Source organism: Ammodytes marinus, assembly GCF_949987685.1.
Source record: "Ammodytes marinus genome assembly, chromosome: 23".
Taxonomy (NCBI): domain Eukaryota; kingdom Metazoa; phylum Chordata; class Actinopteri; order Uranoscopiformes; family Ammodytidae; genus Ammodytes; species Ammodytes marinus.
This window is the reverse complement of record NC_137227.1, coordinates 7,024,366-7,044,025: the sequence shown is the minus strand read 5'-3', so window position 1 is coordinate 7,044,025 and position 19,660 is coordinate 7,024,366. Positions and strand designations below refer to the sequence as shown.

Sequence of the window (19,660 nt, the reverse complement as noted above, 5' to 3'; positions counted from 1 at the left end):
TTTAACGATAAACGATGCAGCTGATAAATATAAAGATAAACGATGGGGGCTGAAGAAAAGCCGAGCTGGAAAAAACTGCTTTTCCCTCTGCTCTGAGCCATCACTGGCAAACGTACGGCAGGGAGAAGCTACTCCAAGTCTCTTTCAATCCTTTAAATAAGTGTTGTAATTATCTGCTTGTGTGTGTGTGTGTGTGTGTGTGTGTGTGTGTGTGTGTGTGTCCGTGTGTGTGAGTTTGCGCTGCCACAGAGGCCCTATGAAAGATTAATGCTGAGTAGCCACTGGAACACTGCCGCAGCCGAGGTGAGCCTTTGTTATTGCAATACAAGAAAGCACCAGGAAACACCCTCTATGCCTCTTATTTTGTTTCCCCTGCTGCTGGAGAAATACACTCCTAGATTCCAGCTTGAGCAAGCAAATTATGAGGTTGTAACTGTCAGCGTTGTCTCGTACAAATGATGTTCACACACGCAACTTGGCAAAAGCCAATTCAGTTTTGAGGGACACACAATGCTGCAATAGAGAAGAAAAGTGTTTCAACCAAAACAAATCCAGGTAGGAATGAGGACTTCCCTCATTAAAAATGGCAAAAAGTCATTCAGCGTAATGTAATGTATAGGAGACTATGTTTAAACTATCGACCACACTTTTCTCGAAACCTCCATTAAAGACCTACTTCAACGGTGGGAACATGAAGGTGTATTGAACTCTGATATACTATCTAGTATACATGTGCAAACATTTTCAAAATCGGTTCATCCTAGCCTGAGAAAAGGCAGAAAGAGTGTTTTATGGTCTCACTGTCTAACCCAACATTTTCCCATGTGTGACATCACGCATGGGAAAATGTGTGGTTAGGATTAACAGGACAGCTGGGCCAACGTTAGACTGAGGGAAGAAAAACCTCATTCATTATATTTTCCTAGCAATTTTATAATGATATAACGCCGGTTCCGTATGGGTGAAGTATTCCTTTAACTTATATTTGAGACATTGTAAAGCAGTAAAAACAAGCTGTAATGCATAATGCCAACCTGTGAGCAAACCAATGCTTATTTACACATTTTACGTTAGCGTTTATTCGAAGTGTTGTGACAACAGCAAATTTAAGTTTTATAGCTAGTTGCATATGGTGTCTATCTGCCAGTTAGTGCTGGGCAGGTAGCCTACAGTATATTCAGAACTTTTTTCGCTTCCCATACCGTGATTTCTCTTTCCTCCCTGCAATGCGGACCAAAGAACCGCGCCGCAAACTAACAGCCATTATCTCAAACATCGCCCCCATAGTATTAATCTTTCAAGAAAGCACACATAAATAAAACAGCAACAGTGTTTCCCCTTCTCGCACTGTCCCACGGTTAGGTTTCTTCTACAGCAATTAAAAATACATTTGTACCCGTTCCCTAAAATGGCACCTCAGATTGTTTACAAGTACATGTTATAAAAAATGACACTGGGGTTATTTATTTACAGTAACCGCTTGCTAAAAAAATCGTACCCATTCAGGGGCTGGGGCAGGGGCCTTGTAGCCTGTACTATCTAACGCTTACATAACATGGTGTCAAGGCTCTGCCCTGCCTATCTCCAGAACCTCAGGGCAATTAGCAGAAAACAAGCCTTCCTCCTCTATTTCAGTCTCTCTCTCTCCATCACACTCTCTCTCTATCTCTATCGTTTTCACTTTTGCAGAGAACAATTGCAGCGAAGGTAGTTTAAGGTGAAATGGGGGGCTGAAAAATCCTCCTCCCCTTTCGTCCTCCCTCCCTTTTCATCTCAGAAGGGATTTTCTCAAACTATTTTCCTCCTTTCTCTCTCTCGCTCTCTCTCTTTCCCTGTGGTTCCTTCCCTTAGTGGAAATGGGTCACCTTTGTTCTGTCAGGAGAATGCCTGGGTAAGTATAACCTCTATATTTCTGTTTGTGTGTGTTTGTGTGTGTGTGTGTGTGTTTGCGCGCGGGTGTGTGTGTGTGCGTGCGACAATGCAGGGTTTCTGCTGTCTATAGGGGGGGTTCCAAACCCTGGAAAAGTCATGTGCAAGGACCATTTTCTGGCACTCGTTAGGGGAAAAGTTTACTTATATGGGTTGGAGGGTTAGATGTAGGTTAAAGTATGGATTGGGGCTATGTTTCACCTTATAGCAAGTATTCCTGACAGTTAGAACTACACACTACCCAAGTTTTTTTCTGGGACATTCTGGTATTTCTATAAAAAAAAAACTTTAGAAGGCTTTTATGACTTGCCACAATATACTGTACATTTTCCATTACACATCTCTACTAAGAATAACCATGACCTATGTTGAAGAATCACCAATTATGAGGAATTTGCTTCGAATCACAAGTATAGATAGGAAACTGAGACATTACACTTGAGAGCCTGAGTTCATAGCAGACTTTCCAACTACTTGACGTCATGTTATGTCATTTTTTAGACCAAAAAAGGGCTTTGAATATTACATTTCTGTTAAGCAAAGTGAGAGGCTGCTCGAAATTAGGAAAGACATTGAGTAGTGTGTGCCTTTTTGTCCCAACAGAATGGTGTCCACATATTGTATAATGTGGCGCAGCTTAAGCACCTGACTGTGTGTGTCAGTGTATATGTCAGTTCCTTCCAGGCCCATTTCTCCATCCTTATACCTGACATAAAACCCCTGTATCTCCTTTCCTCTGGTGTGTATGCATGATGCGGCCAGCGTTAAAGATGGACTTTGAAGTGAGCGCACGGATGCACTTCAAACAAGATCTCAGACACTTTGCCTGTGGGCCGAGGCAGGGAAAAGAAAAGCGGAAAAAAGAGAGAGTTTTTTCTCCATATAGAGTGCACTCTGTGATCCCTACACTATGTCTCTTCATCTGTTCTTCCATCCATATACCTCTCAAATCCGTGGCTCTGCATTGCTGCTTTCTCTATGCACATCAATGAGAAACTACTTTTCTGGAAGAGACGCGCCGTGAGCCAGTTTTTCACAAGTCGTTCACATTACACACAGTTTCATATGTCACCACCTCAGACTTGTCAGACACGGGGTGAGTAAAAAGGGAAAATGGTTAGGGGTGAAACGTCTCAGATAGTCTCGGAAGAAGACAGCTCGGTGTCACGCTCTGTGTGCATTAATCATGGTATATTTAGCAGTGTGGAGTACACTCATCAGGTGACTTACCTGCTAACATTATACCATAGAAATACAGGGACTACAGGTGGAAAATAGCAGTTTGCTTAAACCTGGTACAATGCATCTCTCCTTGCTCTAAACAAGGTTAATGCTTCTTTTGTACATCGTCCCTGTTTAAAAAGTTACATTACAATACATGTCCCTAAATGAGGTGACAATGGTTTGTGTAATCAAATAGTGAGAATTTTAACATAAAACATAATTGAATTTTCAAAAACTTGTATTCTTGCTTAAGTGTATCTACTTCTTGTCACAGTCAAAGCGACTGCCTCAAATCTGTTTGTTTGAATAATGTTTTAGTCAAATTTGGTGTTTCTCGCACGACATGCCATTTATGTGCTTTAGTAGCAGTAGGGGTTAGCTTTGGTTAGCTCAGTGGCTAACACAATGATATCTAACTGGAAAGTGTCCTCCCTCCTATACAAAATACATTTTATCCACAGCTTCCGGTCTAATGCCCGCACACAACATTCTCTCTACCTTGCACAAAATGAAGAAAAACATATTGCAGCAGCAGCAACACATAATCTGTATGTAAACTTAAGTACGTGACATATACGTGTGCTAAATTATAACATTTCCTGAGAATGCAGACTGTGGACAATATACTATTTATGAATGGTGATCAATTTGTCTAGTTTGTATTGTACTGCCTGGCGATGGCTGTCAAGTAAATGCAAAGTGGAGCCCGGGGAAAAGCACAATGAGATGCAGCTGTTTATGTCTTCATACGTCTAAAACAAGCAGGAGCCAAGCAGCGGTCACACTCTGCAAGATGGAGGGAACTTTATCATCATTTCTTGGTGAACTTCCATTGCAGTGCGTGTTGAGTCACAGTGCATATTTCAGCTCTAATATGACAGTGAATGTAGAGGCTCTGTTCTACTGGGGCTTATGAACTTAAGGCAGCATAGGGTTGTGGTTAACTGTCAATCACAGATCATTAAGTCATTCACAGACTAGTGCATTCAGAAACGTGTATAAAGCTAGACATATTTCTATATGTTATAACCTCAACAAACACTATGGCAACATGTATGTTCTATGCATGGGATGCTGTCACACACTGCTTGTAGATTTTATTTAAAGGTGGAGTCAGGGATTCTGAAGAAATATTGTTGACGAAATACATTTTTGTGAAAATAGGTGAATATCTCCTCACGATCCACTTCCTGTCTGTACTGTGTGTGCACTGAAAACATAGCTGGTGTTAATAATGTAGCTTAGGCTCCGTAAACTGGTATGTAAACCAAGGGTATGTAAAAAAAAAAAGTGTGCACTTATTTTGACAAAAAGTTATTCTGTCAACAAGCGTTGTACATAATCACTGACTCCACCTTTAATCGACTAAGGTACAAGCAAATACAAAGCCGAAAGTGGGGGAGACTGGTGTAACAAAATACACAGATGAAGTCTTTAGAGTCTTAAGACATGACTGTACTGTATGTGCTGCTGACCGTACCGATGTGTAGAGGTAGCCCTCGCTGTTCATGGCGACGTAGAGCCCTGTCTTGGTGCTCTGGATGGCCACTATCCTGAGACCCACAGGAATCAAGTTGAACTGCACTGCGAAACAAAAGAAAATAAAGAATAGTGTTAGAGCAATCATTCTTTCTTTTAAATGTTCTCATTGCTTCAGCGTTGGCATAAAAAGACAATTGCTTCCCAGCTGTCTCCTCTTTAATCCTCCCCCCGTTGTACAGTATATATCTGACTGTCAAAAGAAATGGAACAGGAAATGTGTGTGTGTGTGAGAGAGAAAGAGGGATAAGGAGAGGGAGATTTAGGAAGGAGGAATAAAGTGTGGTTGCTGCTGGTACACCAGAGGTCGGATAGAGAAGGGAGTGAATGTAAAGAGGATCCCCCCTGCTGGAGAGAGAGAGAGAGAGAGAGAGAGATCTTTTTTGAGATTTTTCCAAAACACTATTTACATTTTTGTTATATTATATTACACAAACATTAAAATAAAGTGCAGTATAAGCATAGCTCTTCTTCAAGTTTTTAAAAGATAATTTATTTTAATACAAAAGAGAGAGAGAGAGAGAGAGAGAGAGAGAGAGAGAGCCCGGCTTAGTGCACAGCTTTGAGAATACAATACAGTACATTAAAAAAGTGACATCTCCCCGAAGCCAGCTCTGAATTCATTTTCCCCCGTCCCGTCACAGTAAACAGCACTTTGCATTGCACAGGGTTTCACTGGATCCCCCTTCATATGGAACCTTGGGACTTTCTTATGTGCACAGCTCTCCATATAAACTAACCTCAACTGGAGCAGGACACACACACACACACACACACACACACACACACACACACACACACACACACACACACACACACACACACACACACACACACACACACACACACACACACACACACACACACACACACACACACACACACACACACACACACACACACAGTGCATTTGTGTCATAAGAAGGCAAGTATAAACGACAGGTCCTTGGCTGGGTGCATATTCACGTGCCTTCCCTGTGTACCCACACATGTGTTATTATCCTTCTTGGGACTGCTCGATTATACCATCTAAAACCAAGCCAGGGACCGTATATGATGTGACACAGTAAGTTGAGAGCTGGGGACCTTATAAGATGTGACACAGTAAGTTGAGTGATAGTGACAAAATGGCCTCTGGCTGCCAGCTGCTCTGTGGTCACGCTGTCACGGTGACCAAAACGCTACCGTGACGACTGAAGTGTTTGGATCGGATCATGGAAGAGAAAGACAACAGGAAGTGACAAGTGCCTCAGAAGACAACATGCTATAATTAAACTAGTTAAAGGAATATTTCAACATTTTGGGAAATGGTCTTATTTGCTAATTTGATAAGAGTTCATTAGAAAATCAATGCCGCTCTCATGTCTGTGATCTTGGGCTTTTATTGCCAATGTTGATATTGTCATGAGGTGGCCAGGCAAACCAATGGAGACTCCAGAAAATCACTGTCGCTGGCCAATGGTGGTCACTTGTCAAGTAATAGTAACTCCCCACACAACCACAACCTTATATTGTGGAAGTTTGTAGGAAGCAAGGCTGTCTCTTTTTCTATGGTCTTTTGTAAAGTAAATGTCTTGTCACGTCAGTTGTATTGCCTGATTGCTGATTTAATTATTTATGCCAAGCTAGGCTTATTAGACCCCCAGCTCCAAGTTCTGGCTCCAAAGCAAACGCATAGATGAAAAGAGGTGTACACATTTTCTCATCAAACTCTCTGAGAGAAAGAAAGTGGGTATATCTACGTTTGAAAGTTATTTTAAAGGAAAGTTGAGCTATTTCTTTAAAATGTCGGGGTAGAGCATGACATTAACAGCAATCCAATATACTTTCTTTAGTAATATTTGCACAACTCCAGAATAATAAAGAAATGAATAATTGACCACCAAAAGTTACAGTACAAAGTGACAGCTTGTTTGTCAAATGTGACGGATATGTTATGCAGATGAAAGATCTCTTAGTGTAGCAGATTCATGAAGCCATTAGCCGTTATTAAACAGATCGATTTTCAAATCAAAAGTCCTGCCAACATAATGAATGGAGGTAATGTAACCAGATGAAAGATAGAAAGTCAATGCTGGCTTTGATTAAAAATAAATAAATGAAAAGTCGTCAGTGTGTTGATTAATGTTGAGTTTTTGGAATTATATAAGATTCAATACAGATTTGGTTCCACACATTTGTCACATTGTTGTAATCCAGACCAGAATGAATTAAACTAAACATACTGTATTATAGTTTAAAGGTGCAAATGTATGAAACACTGCACATTCTACTCAAACAAGCACTTTCTCTCTCCCCCCATGACTCTGTCTTCAGGGCCCAGCTTCTATTTGCTCCATCGATCCCTGCATCTCAAACAGTCGGTTTTCGCAAATGAACAAGGTGTCACCAAAGACCGCAGCTGGGGGTGACAAATAGAGCAGGGCACGTGCACACACACACACACACGCGCACACACACACACACACACACACACACACACACACACACACACACACACACACACACACACACACACACACACACACACACACACACACACACACACACACACACACACACACACACACACACACACACACACACACACACACACACACACACACACACACACACACACACAGCCTGTTTACCCCTATCTTGCACACACTAGCAGCCTTACTGTGGTGTTGATGACGCATAACCTGCAACCAGCTAAGACGCACAGAAAACAGACTTCTCCAGGGGAAAAGCAAAAGTGTAAGGGACTATTTTACCAACCCGAAATGTAACAATTTAAATTAAATAAACCCCAAAACTAATAACTGGATAATAAAGTAATAAAATGCGGAGCCCATAAAGTAATCAATTTTTGTCAATAATAATAATAATAATGTGTAACAAATAATTAAATGTTGGGTCAGTTATTATATGGCAAGCAAAATTGAATATGTTTTCACCTCATGGTTTAGTAATTGTATTACATTATAGAGTGAGTTAATCATTTTTCAGACTAAAGGGTCAATTGCGTAAATGTAGAGTATAGTATCATACACAAACTATATATACCATATACTGAATAAATATGGTGGGGGGGGGGGGGGGGGTTGGGCATGATATATTATATATTAATAATGGGCCATCGGATTAGAGGCAGTTCCCAGAATCTTGAATCCCAGGTTATTGTAAACAACTGTATGTAACTGTGCAAGTATGGAACACATGACAGGTGCAGCAACAGCAATACAACTGAAAGGTCAGCTTCTACTACTCATCCTTTCTACGTTTTCTTTTGTTTATTTCATCACTTGCGTTCTCTCTCTCTCCCTCCCTTTCCCTCCCTCTCTCATTCTCTCTCTCCCTCTCTCTCGCTCAATCGAAAAGAGCTTTTTATCAAAAAGATCACATAACTCTATTGCCTGGATAACAGACCTTTCCTATCTCTCTTCCTCGTTTTCCCATTTCCCTTATGTCTCTCTCTCTCTCTCTCTCCGTCCTTCCATTTGACTCACTTGAGGTTTTTTTCCTCCAGTGCAAGTCACAGAGGAGGCGGCAGGATTAATTTAAAAGTCTTTTGAGGAGAGAGACGGAGGGGAGGAGGAGGGGTGTTGCCAAATCAATCCCACAAGTCAATTTGAGGCCCCAGATTCTTGGGCACAATAAATAAACAAGGAGAAAGTGGAAATGGGATAAGGGGAGGGAGGGGTTAGCGGTGGCAGGGCACAGCATTAAGCAGCACAGAGTGCATCTGCAGTGTCATATTGTGTGGCCCAGTTTTTCAAATTAAAAGTCCTGTTTAAGTACAACAATCAAAGTGAGGGACAAAAAAAAAAAACTCACCCTCATCAAAATAAAAGTGATTTTAATTATTTAAAATATCATTTACTATCGTATCAATGTAAATAATTTTGGTGTACATATGTAAATAGGTGTTTATAGCTGGTGAATTTATATGAGATCATTATAAGTAGTTGAAAAAGGGATGGTAATAATTAGGCTATGGCTTCCTCCTGTTTTAGACACAGAGTTTCCTTATCGTTGAATCCGACTTCATGAATTTTTAACCATTTTCACTCATGCTAAATTAAACTAAACTCAAGGCCATTTCACTGATGGCTATTCAGTTGTCCTTTTCAAAACTGACAAGTGAACTGGTGGTCAGTGCGTCCACAAACACAGAATTCCTGGAGCTGAACTGAGTGACTCATGATTGATTGATCGATTTTTTTTTTGTTGGACTTCCCCTGACTATAGTGACTGAAGGCCATTGTTGTCAGCAGTTCAAACAAGCAATAGATTGAATGTACTGGGTAGTCCATATTCCCTGTCTATAACCAAGTACAAACTGAGCTAGACTTGGAATTTACAGCAGAAGTACCCTGTGTAGATTAACAACATGAATACTGTATTTACAGCTAGTATGCAATGCTCTTTTAATAAATTATCTTGCCTTGCCCTTTAGTGCTATTTTGACTGTTTACCAAAGTTTTAGTATAACATTGCACTACAATTTTCTTTGTCAGCATCGTCTTTATTTGAAATGGGATCGTCATTTCACCACTGTTTGATTGTATGATCCATATGTATTGCTTTCCCCTTCTCATTTTGTAATTTTGTTACAGTTTGTGTGCAAGAAATTAGGATTTTTTAAGAAAATGCTTAAGAATACTTTGTATCCACAATAGATAATAGTTATGATTTTACCTTGAGAAATCAATTCATTATTTTTCCTGATCCCGTTACACCTCCAACAACTTAACAATGGCATCTCCATCTTGAACCAAGACGGATCAAAGCGTCGGGATCAGGTACAATGACACTGGAAACTGTCAAAGTGGAGGGAAACAAGTTGACACACACACACACACACACACACACACACACACACACACACACACACACACACACACACACACACACACACACACACACACACACACACACACACACACACACACACACACACACACACACACACACACACACACACACACACACACACACACACACACACACACACACACACACACACACACACACACACACGCGCGCGGCGGGAAACGAGCCTTAAGGACTCAATAGTAGATTAAATGACTTGTGGCTCAGCTTCACGCCTGATTTCCCCGGTGGTCGATGATGCCTCTGATGACAAGACAACTACCTTCCATCTCCTGTTATTTAACTTCTCCCTCGCTCCCTCCCTCCCTCTCTCCCTCCCCAGGCTTTCCCTCTCCCTAACTGATTTGTCTGAGCCTCTCTATCGGTCTGCCTTTCAGTCCATCTGTCTTTCCCCTCTTCTCCCCCTCTCCCTCACCCTGCTGCTTGTCTGTCTTTTGGCCCTGCCTTGTCATGAATTAACAACCTTTTCCTTATCTCGCTCTGTGTTTTTTATATACCTCGCTCTATTTTTCTTCCTTATTTGTTCCCATTCAGCCCTCCCCCACCCCCCCTTGTCGCCTTGCTGTCTTTCCCCCCGTCCTGTGAAACCAATACTTTTCCAACCGCGTCCATTCGTCTTTGTCCCATTTTACCCTGCAGCTTTCTCACTCCGTTTCTTCATCACTCTCTCGTCTCTTTTGTATCTTCTGCTCTCCCTATCCACTCCCCGTTTGTATTCTTCACGCTCTTCTTTTCATTAACTCTCTGTCACTATGTCTTCACTGAGAAGCACAGTTCGGTTTGGTATGGTTCGGCAGGGCATGGTAACCCTTTATCTGGCTTGCATTTCCACTGCTGAAAGTGCCCTTACTTATGGTGACAGCTGGGGTCTGTATAAAGTCTATGGGTTATAGCTGTTGAATGGCGCTGGCCGCACTAGCTACGTTACTATACTGTCATCATCGCAGAGGGACACAGTGTAGCATGCTGATTCATTCAATAACGAGGAAAATGCCACACAATAAACAAAGAGCTGCGCACCAAAAAATTTCTCTAAACACAGGACTTAAAATTGCAGTTTATCTCTTGCACAGAAATTATTCAGACAACCAATCAGCTCATCCCTTTTTGATGGCTTGGTACTTTAACGAAAGGTGACACAAATAGGTGTGGCTTATTTCAGTACCCTTTCCAACTTTTGACAATGGAAACACAAAAAGAAAGTATGCCGAGCTGCACCGAACCAAACCGAACTGCACCACTCAGTTTGAAATGAGGCTTTTACCCTCTCTCTTCATCTGGCTGACAGAGCTCTCCCTTTCCATGTTCCCATTTCTTTCCTTTTTTTCTCTCTCATTGAATACTGCATGCAGCTCTCACTCAGAGGGAGGTTTCCCTCATCCGCCTTTCAACTAGTCTTTGAATTTGTCTCTCCCCCTGCCCTCTGCCTAAAAAAAAAGGATTGTTATGGAGTGCGCTGGGGAAAGTTAGACAGTCAGAGAGTAAGAGCAGACTCATTCCAGAGCAGAGAAAGAGATTGCAGAATCCCTTCAGACAGCGGGAGATGGTAATTACGGTGGATAAAAGTCGGGGTGGAATCAAGCTGCTCCTTATGGCTTTTCCCGATGTACACTCTGAGAGTCAATTCAATAGCTTTCATCTGTCTCTCTGTCGCTCTCTATACTTCCCTTTCCTCCTTATTTTCATTTCCTCGCCGTCTATCAAACCGTCTGTCTTCCCGTTTGATTCAGTTTTTTCTCTCTCTCTTACAGAATTCACAAAGGACACCAAATCCAGTGACAATCGCAGCGGAAGCTCCATCTGTCATGACTTGCCCCCCATGCATTTATTCTCTCTGTGCTTTCTGCTGTGTGTCTTTTCATCTTCCTCTCAGCTCCTCTTTGGATCTCAGTGGGTTTCTTCTGTAAAGTGACAGAACTCTCCAAGGCACTGTGTTGTCCCGGTCTCAGTCACCGCATCTGTAGTTTTCTAACCCGACAATAGGTTACTGTTTTGGTTGTTTTACACTAAGGGATTTGTGTATTTTAGTTTTTTTTGTCTGCTTTTTTCAATGCTTTTAAAGGTGGGGTGGGGTTCAGTAGACAAAGAGCAGATCAATCAGATTTTAGTAACATTGTCATCAGTTGTTTGCCTGTAATACCAGTAATGTCAATGTAAACCGTACTGATATAATGACAAAGGATATGTTTTTCCAAATATTGCATATTTGATTTTGTTATGAAAAGTATAATGTTGTAGGGAATTATTCAACATTTGGGTTGACAGACCTCAAAGGAACTATTTATAAAATATCTGGAGAAAGAAAAACATTTAAGCTATACCCAAATATATATATATATATATATATATATATATATATATATATATATATATATATATATATTTTAAGATATTTTTTTGGGCATTTTCATGCTTTATTGACAGTGCAGAGAGACAGAGGTGAAATGGGGCAGAGAGGGGAGTGACATGCAGAGATCGACCGCGGGCGGGAATCGAACCCGGGTCTGCTGCTGGGCCCGGCCCGGGGGGACGCCCTACCAACTGAGCTAAGGGCGCCCCAACCCAAAAATATTTTTTCAGAATTCCAATATACACTTTAACTTAAATTGTAAATAGGCCACAATCACATTGAAAAACGGAACTCTTTGTGGCTTCTATCTGTGCAGAATTTTCAACTCACTTCCATATTAATTTCCGCACACTCTGATAGAATATTTCAGGTGACTTTTTGGTATTTGCAAGCTGCATTCACAAGGGCTTGAACTGATTGAACGCCTATTAAAAATCTCTTTTAAAAAAAATGGTTAGCCAAATGAAATCTCCGAAACACCAGTCCCTTTAACAGCAGCTTCTTCCCTACCAGATATATGAATACATCTCAACTCCCTCAGTCACCACACACCTCTCTCTCTCTCTCTCTCTCTCCCACCTCCATGCCTCTTCCAGCTGCATTACATAACAGCTTGGAAGAGCCAAGAACAGGGAAGGAGAGCAGAGCAGGGCGGCCGCTCCTTTGACCTCCAACCAGAGGGGGGAGACACAGTGATGGAAGAGCCATCAACGTTGTGCCAGCTGCTGCTTCCCAATCCCAATCTTCCTCTCGTATCATCCCCACATTTCCTCTCTCTCCCTCTGCCAGCCCATCTTGGCTGTGTTCGGAAAGCCATACTAACGTCCTACTCATACTAATTTTGACTTCAATTTGAGTATGTGACGGTTGGGTATGGGAGTTTGGGTATGCGAGAAATTCCCGGATGAGTACTAACTTCCGGGAAGATTTTGGGTATGGATACTTTTTTATTGCTTGAGTATACTTCAACTGAAAACGTTTCGACGCACCTCGCATACACAATCGATCTTTGAGTAGACAGTATGTAGTATATAGATGTTGAGTATGTAGGATGTAGGACGTAAGTATGGCTTTCCGAACACAGCCCGAGTCTTGCTGGCTCGCTTATTCTTCTTTGGCGTGTTCCACCGTGCCCTCTTTCTCCTACAGTCACTTTCAGCTCTGTGACAACTTCCTCTGTCTTCTAGATATGGAAGCCCTAAGGGGACTTAAAAAAATAAAATAAAATTCAAAAAAGCGATAAAAGTATTGCAAGTCCATAAAAAAGCCACTCTGGTCACATTTTGTTCCGTAACATCCCCCTCAGGACTTCCCGTACCTCCTTCCAAAGTTGTGTGTCCCTATCTCAACCTCTCTCTCCCTCTCTCACTCTTCTGTCTAGTAGAGGAGGTAAAGTTAAGTTAGTTAAAAGGTATTTATATAGCACATTTCAGAGATACGAGCCACTGTTTGTGTACATTAACCAAAAGCCTGTCTGAATAAAAACGTTTTCAGCTGCTTCGTAAATTATTCTCACAGGGATTCAAGAGATTGCAAATTTAAACGGTTAGGCATTCCAAAAGATTGGGAGCTTTAAAAGCCCGGTCACCTCTGGTTTTAAAACAGGTGTGTGTGTCTAGCCAATAATAATTGGTCAGCGGATCTGAGAGCCCGACTTGGCACATACAGTATGGGAGGAGAAGATCAGCATTAAGGCTGTTACATACGAGAAGAAAGAACAAAGTTCTCGGTGACAGAGCTGCGAGAAGAAAATTAGGTCATTTTCTTCTCTCAGCTCTTGTTCAGCTGTTCTTGCACTATTGTCCAAGAACTATTTTGTGATTGGTCAGTCTGAAGTCAACGAGGAAAGCGAAGTGAAATCAGCTGGCGCTACTGAGTCAATTGTGGTGAGGAGTTCGGCAGTTGAGTTCTCGTGAAGTATGTAATGTCAGACCAGAAAGAACTTCTCGCAGCTCTGTCACCGAGAACTTTGTTCTTTCTTCTCGCGGAGTATGTAACAGCCTTTATACAGGAGTGTTTGGCCATGGAGAGCTTTAAAAGTTAGTACTAGTATATTAAAATGGATTCAGAATGTGTTAGGGATCCGGTAAAGAGCAGATATAAATGGAGTGATATGGGACCTCCTGTTACTACTGTGAGGCCAGGTAGACAGGGAAGAGTGTTGACAAGAGGAAGTCAGAGAGGTGGTCAGTCCAACTGTGCAATCATGGCCTCTACTGTTCCCTTAAGGTCATTGGTTTGGTGCCATTACACCGGGTCACAGTGGTAAAGGAGAGGTCAGGCTCAAAAGAGGGCTGAAAGAATGATTGACACAGAAGGGTAGGGGAGGGAGTTTGGGATTAAGTTGACGCCAATTACATACATGTCAACGCATTTCTGTACAAAATGTCAAAAGGCACAACCTCCCTGAGAGCAGGGGTGCATTCAGGCACTACACACCTCACACTGCTCTCCATTGGAAATAGTGGCACTACTGTTTTGCCCAATGTCAAATTTGCACTTTTAGTGTGTAAGCCCCGTCAGAAATGGGACAGAACTTGCTAACATCGTATTAACAGGACAAAGCCATTTCTGTGGACAGGATGGCGTGAGGCTTAAAGAGCACCTATGATGCTTTGTCAACTTTTATGACCTATAAACGTTGTTATAATGATTTATAGTCATGTGTAAACATACTTAAGTGTCAAATAATGACTTACATGAATTAAGACGTATTCCCTGCTGACCGTCTGGGGTGGCTGTGCAGAGCTCTAAACACTAGGAACGCCAGTCGTGATTCACTTGTTCAAATTTCCGGGATTTATCTACGCAGATCATTCCGGATTTTCCATGTATGGTAATGCTGCAACGTGCTCAGGCACGCTCCTGCCATGCCCCCACCTGCCTGTTCAAATCTGCCCGTGGGCCGCTGAAAGTCTTCCGGAAGGTAACCAATCACAACGGAGTGGGGTTGGCAGGTGGGGGCGAGGGGACGGAGAAGGACGAAGCCGAGTGTTGACAGAGAATGCTGAAAGTACCCAGATGAGAGGAATAGTTTCCCGAAAATCTACATAGTTTTTTCTGCTGTGATTCGTGTCAGGTTGCTCTATAGGAATCATTAATGAGAAATTAGGATCAGAAAAGTAGTATAATAGGAGATATGTAAATCTTTCAGGTTACAAAGTTGAATGATTTGGACAGTTGTTGTTTACTAACCATTTAGAATGGAATACACACTTAAAGAGCACCGATTAGGAGCGCTTCGAGTTACTGTGACTGTGCCCACTGTGACTTTTTAACCCCCTAAAAAAAACACATTTGGAAGTAAGTAGTACGTCATCAGAAGGCAAATAGCCATTAGGGGTCAGTGCATGCTTTGTTGTTCTTTTTTATAAAGTGGTTTAGATAATTTAGATACAATTTTATCTTGTTAAATGTTTGTCTCATCATCTGACAACTTGAGATTTGGCTTTCTCTCATAACTAAGGGAAAGGCTGGCTGAAGTGGTAATCATTTAAGACTAATCGTACAAAACCAAATGTATCAGGTATGGGGGGGTAAATCATGAGGCAGAAGTGTGGGTTGATTACCATGGATGCAAGGCTGGATTAAGATGCAGGAAAATGGGCCAATGATCTGGGACCCCCAGGCCTCCAAAAGGCCCCGAGTTCACAGTGTGATAATATAGGTTCATGGTAATGTGAATAATCGTAACTTTATATGGGTAACGCCATAAAAGCACCACTAAAGCACAACTTACTTGGCATAAGGGCCGGTTTTATTACCTTATCTTTAGACCCTGTGTGGGAGAAGGACCATGCAGAGGCGAAAAAAATCTTGCTTTAGTACATTTAATCTGATATATTTTGCTGACAAGGTACATATTTCTTCAACCGATTTGTGTTCAATAAAATTTGCAGTGGGACAAGAATACATTGAACGGAGAGAGAGGTACAGGGTGTTAATAGGGGCCCCATTAGCACATTTCTGCCCAATGATCAGCAATAAGATTAATCCATCCATTCCATCGATGTCAGTGAAGCCATCAAGATTACTTTGTTTACCTATTACATCCACTCCATGATCTCTACTGTAAATGTAAACTGACAAGATTTTGGGTTGAAAGTTGGAGGCACGATTGAAAGCTAGTGTAACTGAAAGCTGTCCGATTCCAGGCCAGTTTGCTCCCAAGGACACTTAGTGCAGATAAGCCTGACAGTCAGTGCGTTACAGTGCACGCTCACAAAGCTATTTCTACCCTTTTCAATATTCTGCCCAGCCAGGTAGATGATTGTGCTCCTGATTGATACTCAGTTACACGCTGTCAGTCACTCAACGATTCCTGTATGAAACAAATGCATAAATAATCAGACTTTCCATTTTTTATTTTAAAAAAAAGGGCACAATTTATTTCCCACGACTTAACTTCCCCTTCAACCCTCCCACACACTGTCTGTCCCCCTGGGGAAGGCAAAGAGCCAAGGACCCAGCACTGAACCACACTCGGGATTGATGGAATTATAGTTGTTATAAAAATGAATCATAAGTCAGCGGGTGCAGGGTGACCTCCACTGACGTGATGTTAAATACCCCCGACTCAGCGGGAGAGGGACGTTACGCAACGGCGATCTTTACATCCGTCTGGAAATGAGCCCCCGTTGGTTCGCCTTCGGATGTGCCCTACACGCTGTACTTTGATGAATATTTCAGATTGGTCATGAGAATGGGAGAGAAAAGTGCAGCAACATTTGGCTTGGGCGTAGGCGGGCCTGTTATGCAAGACGAAGAAAGTGAGAAACAGGTCTTGTCAGTTACCAGTGGAGCCTTTTCTGGAGGTGTTGTGATAGGGCCAAATGTATCAAACACAGCTGTTGGGATGGACTCTCACACAAGTTTTCACACACAAAAAAAGAAAGAAAGAATCAAATCAGCCACAACATAATCCTGGCAATGTCTAAGTAGCATAAAACACGATGCTACATTTTCTTTTCTGGGACAAATGCCAATGCATCTAGATAAATGCCTCCTCAAGGTCAAAGCCAGGTTATTCCGACCTGGTTACACTGCTGCTGCTGTCACAACTATTCTGACATCTCAATGAAATGCTGAAATACAGAATTTACAGAGGGAACCACGACTCAAGAGATTTTTCTTCTCTCTCTCTCTCTCTCTCTCTCCCCTCTGTAGATTGTAAATCCCAAATTGTGCTGGCTTCATGTTTTCCATCCAAAGTGATGTCCTGACAGAAAAGAAGAAAAAAAAATGCTGCGTAGTGGTTATCCTATGATATTATATTGATCTCTTTGGGAAGGTTGGCCAGAGTCCAGGGTCTCGGAGGGATACGATGTATTTGGCCAGTAATCATCCAGGTAATGACCGCTAGCAGGGTGAGCCTTGTGTGTGTTTACATGGTGGTGGTGTTGGTGTCTGGTATATGTTGTCTGTATGTAGACTCAACAACAGAGGACAGCTGCAGCTTTTTGTACCAACATGAAGAGCTTAGTTTGAATTCTTCTGCCATCAAATGATTATAAATGACTGCACTTACAAGCTGAGTCGAAATAGTCATCCAAAAAATAGTGCTGTGTGAATGTGAGATTTTGGGGACAGATCCAGGCTATAGCCCTAACCCAGTTATGTTTTGTCTTAAGGGGCTTTACTAGCAGTAAGCCGTTACTGCTGCATCTGGCGCCTACGTTTTTGTATCTGTTCGGTCTGTTGGCCAGTATGTCCACCAACTCAAATATCTCAACAGCTATTCCATTTGATCTGTATCAAGTTTTCAAATACATGTTCCCCAGACAATGAATCCCAATGACTTTGGTGATCCTTTGGATTTCAACTAGCAACATTAGCAGGTCAACTTTGTAAAGCTCTGCCCAGTACTTTAATTCATGACCAAACTACATGCAACTCTGTTCTTTGTATATTACTAATAAGCACTGCACACTAAACCAAGATGGAAAACATGCCACACATGATACCTGCCTAACAACAGAGTGTAAGAATGGCATAGGCATTGTAACCATATTACAAAGTTGACCTTAGTATTTGTATTCAAAGCACCACTGTGCCACCCAAAAGTGCTAACAGGGCTATATACACTCCTAGATTGAAACCAGTGCATGTTTCACCTACTCATGTCATTTAATCAATTAGAGATTAACAATGCATTCATAATTTATTTATATTATTCCCACCGTCTAAAGTCAGTTTGCTTATCTACGGCAGGTTCCCAATCCAATTTGGCAACAAATATGCAGGTTTTTTAACTCCAACTTTTTATCCAGGAGTTAGAAGATTACAGTAGGTAGCAGAAACCACTATTATATTCCAGATTATTCAGGTTTGCTTATCCCATAAGAACACCCCAAAGAAATTATATAGGCATCACAATGTACTCACATCAGTGCCTGAGATAAGCAGGGTTGTTGGGAACATCGTGCAGCACTGGCTGCTTGGAAGCACACAGGCTGCTTAAAAATACATCAAGCAGGATTGAGAGCACACACGCACACCTCCGGTTTACACTTACACAGATGAGTTACTCGAAGATACACCAGGCATGTACTGTACACTTAAAGGTCAGGAAGATTTTCAGAGAAACACGGGTTTTAAGAAACTAAATCTGTGCCAGGGAGCTGCTGTGATACATTATGTAACGTGAACAAATCCCATTTAGCTGGCGTTGGCCCAGTGGCCCTTGCCAGGGGGTGTGTACATTTTCAGCCTGATCAATCCTAGTGTGAGTATAACCAGAAAAGCACGGCAGCGTTGTCTTGCTTTTCGTGTTGTTGTCGAGACGTTCAGATATACGACCGTGCTACCAGGAAGTCCCTTTCTGAAATGTCCTTTGGCACGGGAGTATGGGAAACTCCCAGTGCGGCATGCAGGGCCTACTGACAGCAGTGAAATACACTCCTGACAACACGTGATTGTTGGGGCGACTGTGGCTCAGTTGGTAGAGCGGGTCGGCTGATGATCAAAGGGTTGGAGGTTCGATCCCCGCCCTGCCACCTGTGTCATAGTTGTTGTGTCCTTGGGCAAGACACTTCACCCACCTTGCCTCATGTGAATGTCGATAGTTAGCCTGCTATCGGTGTATGAATGTGAGTGTGAATGGTAACGTGGGAAAGGAAAACAGGTCTCCCTAGTAAAAGAGTCTTCGGTCTCAATGGGATTTACCTGTATAAATAAAGGTTAAAAAATTGTACACTTACAGAAGGAGCTGCTTTCGTCCTTTGTGCCTTCCATGGTGCCACCCGGAAGCATCTGGAGGTAGAAGCCGTGTCTGCAGTAGAGCCGCGTGACGATGCCCTTCAGCTGGGGCTCTGCAGAGCAAAAAGCACAGGGTTAGAAACACGTTAGATTTCCAAGGAACAAACGCCCACCCATGAGCATGCACATTGACTTAACAAGAGGCAGCACTTGATATTTACACTGTGAAGTGGTCAAACAGTGAAGCGCGTGTGTGTGTGTGTGTGACGGTGGCCTTCAGCAGGATTGATGGGGCCGCTGCGTCTGGACAGGTTCAAGTGAGGCAGGCAAGATATTTACTCTGTGTGCATGAGTGTGTGTGTGTTTACATCGGGCGCGTGGTGGCTGTGATTGCTAGTAGCATCATGCCTCCACTACATACACTAGAAACATGCCAGCCACCTTGTCAGAGATGAGGCCAATGGCAGTCTCAACTTTCACATTTCAGTTCATAAGGCTGAATGTTAGCGCTATATGCTATTAATGCTACGTGTATAGATAGTA

At 42.2% G+C, this 19,660-nt stretch overlaps 1 protein-coding gene across 1 annotated transcript in view; it reads right to left on the bottom strand.

Moving 5' to 3' along the window:
* The window catches only part of fgf11a (fibroblast growth factor 11a), a gene marked incomplete at both ends in the record, with an annotated part of 82,883 nt that overhangs the window by 21,328 nt on the left and 41,895 nt on the right, over positions 1–19,660 (bottom strand). The window contains 2 exons of the mRNA XM_080051685.1: positions 4,634–4,737; positions 19,120–19,230. Coding sequence (XP_079907811.1) covers positions 4,634–4,737; positions 19,120–19,230 — 215 coding nt within the window. The remainder of the gene's footprint in view (positions 1–4,633; positions 4,738–19,119; positions 19,231–19,660) is intronic.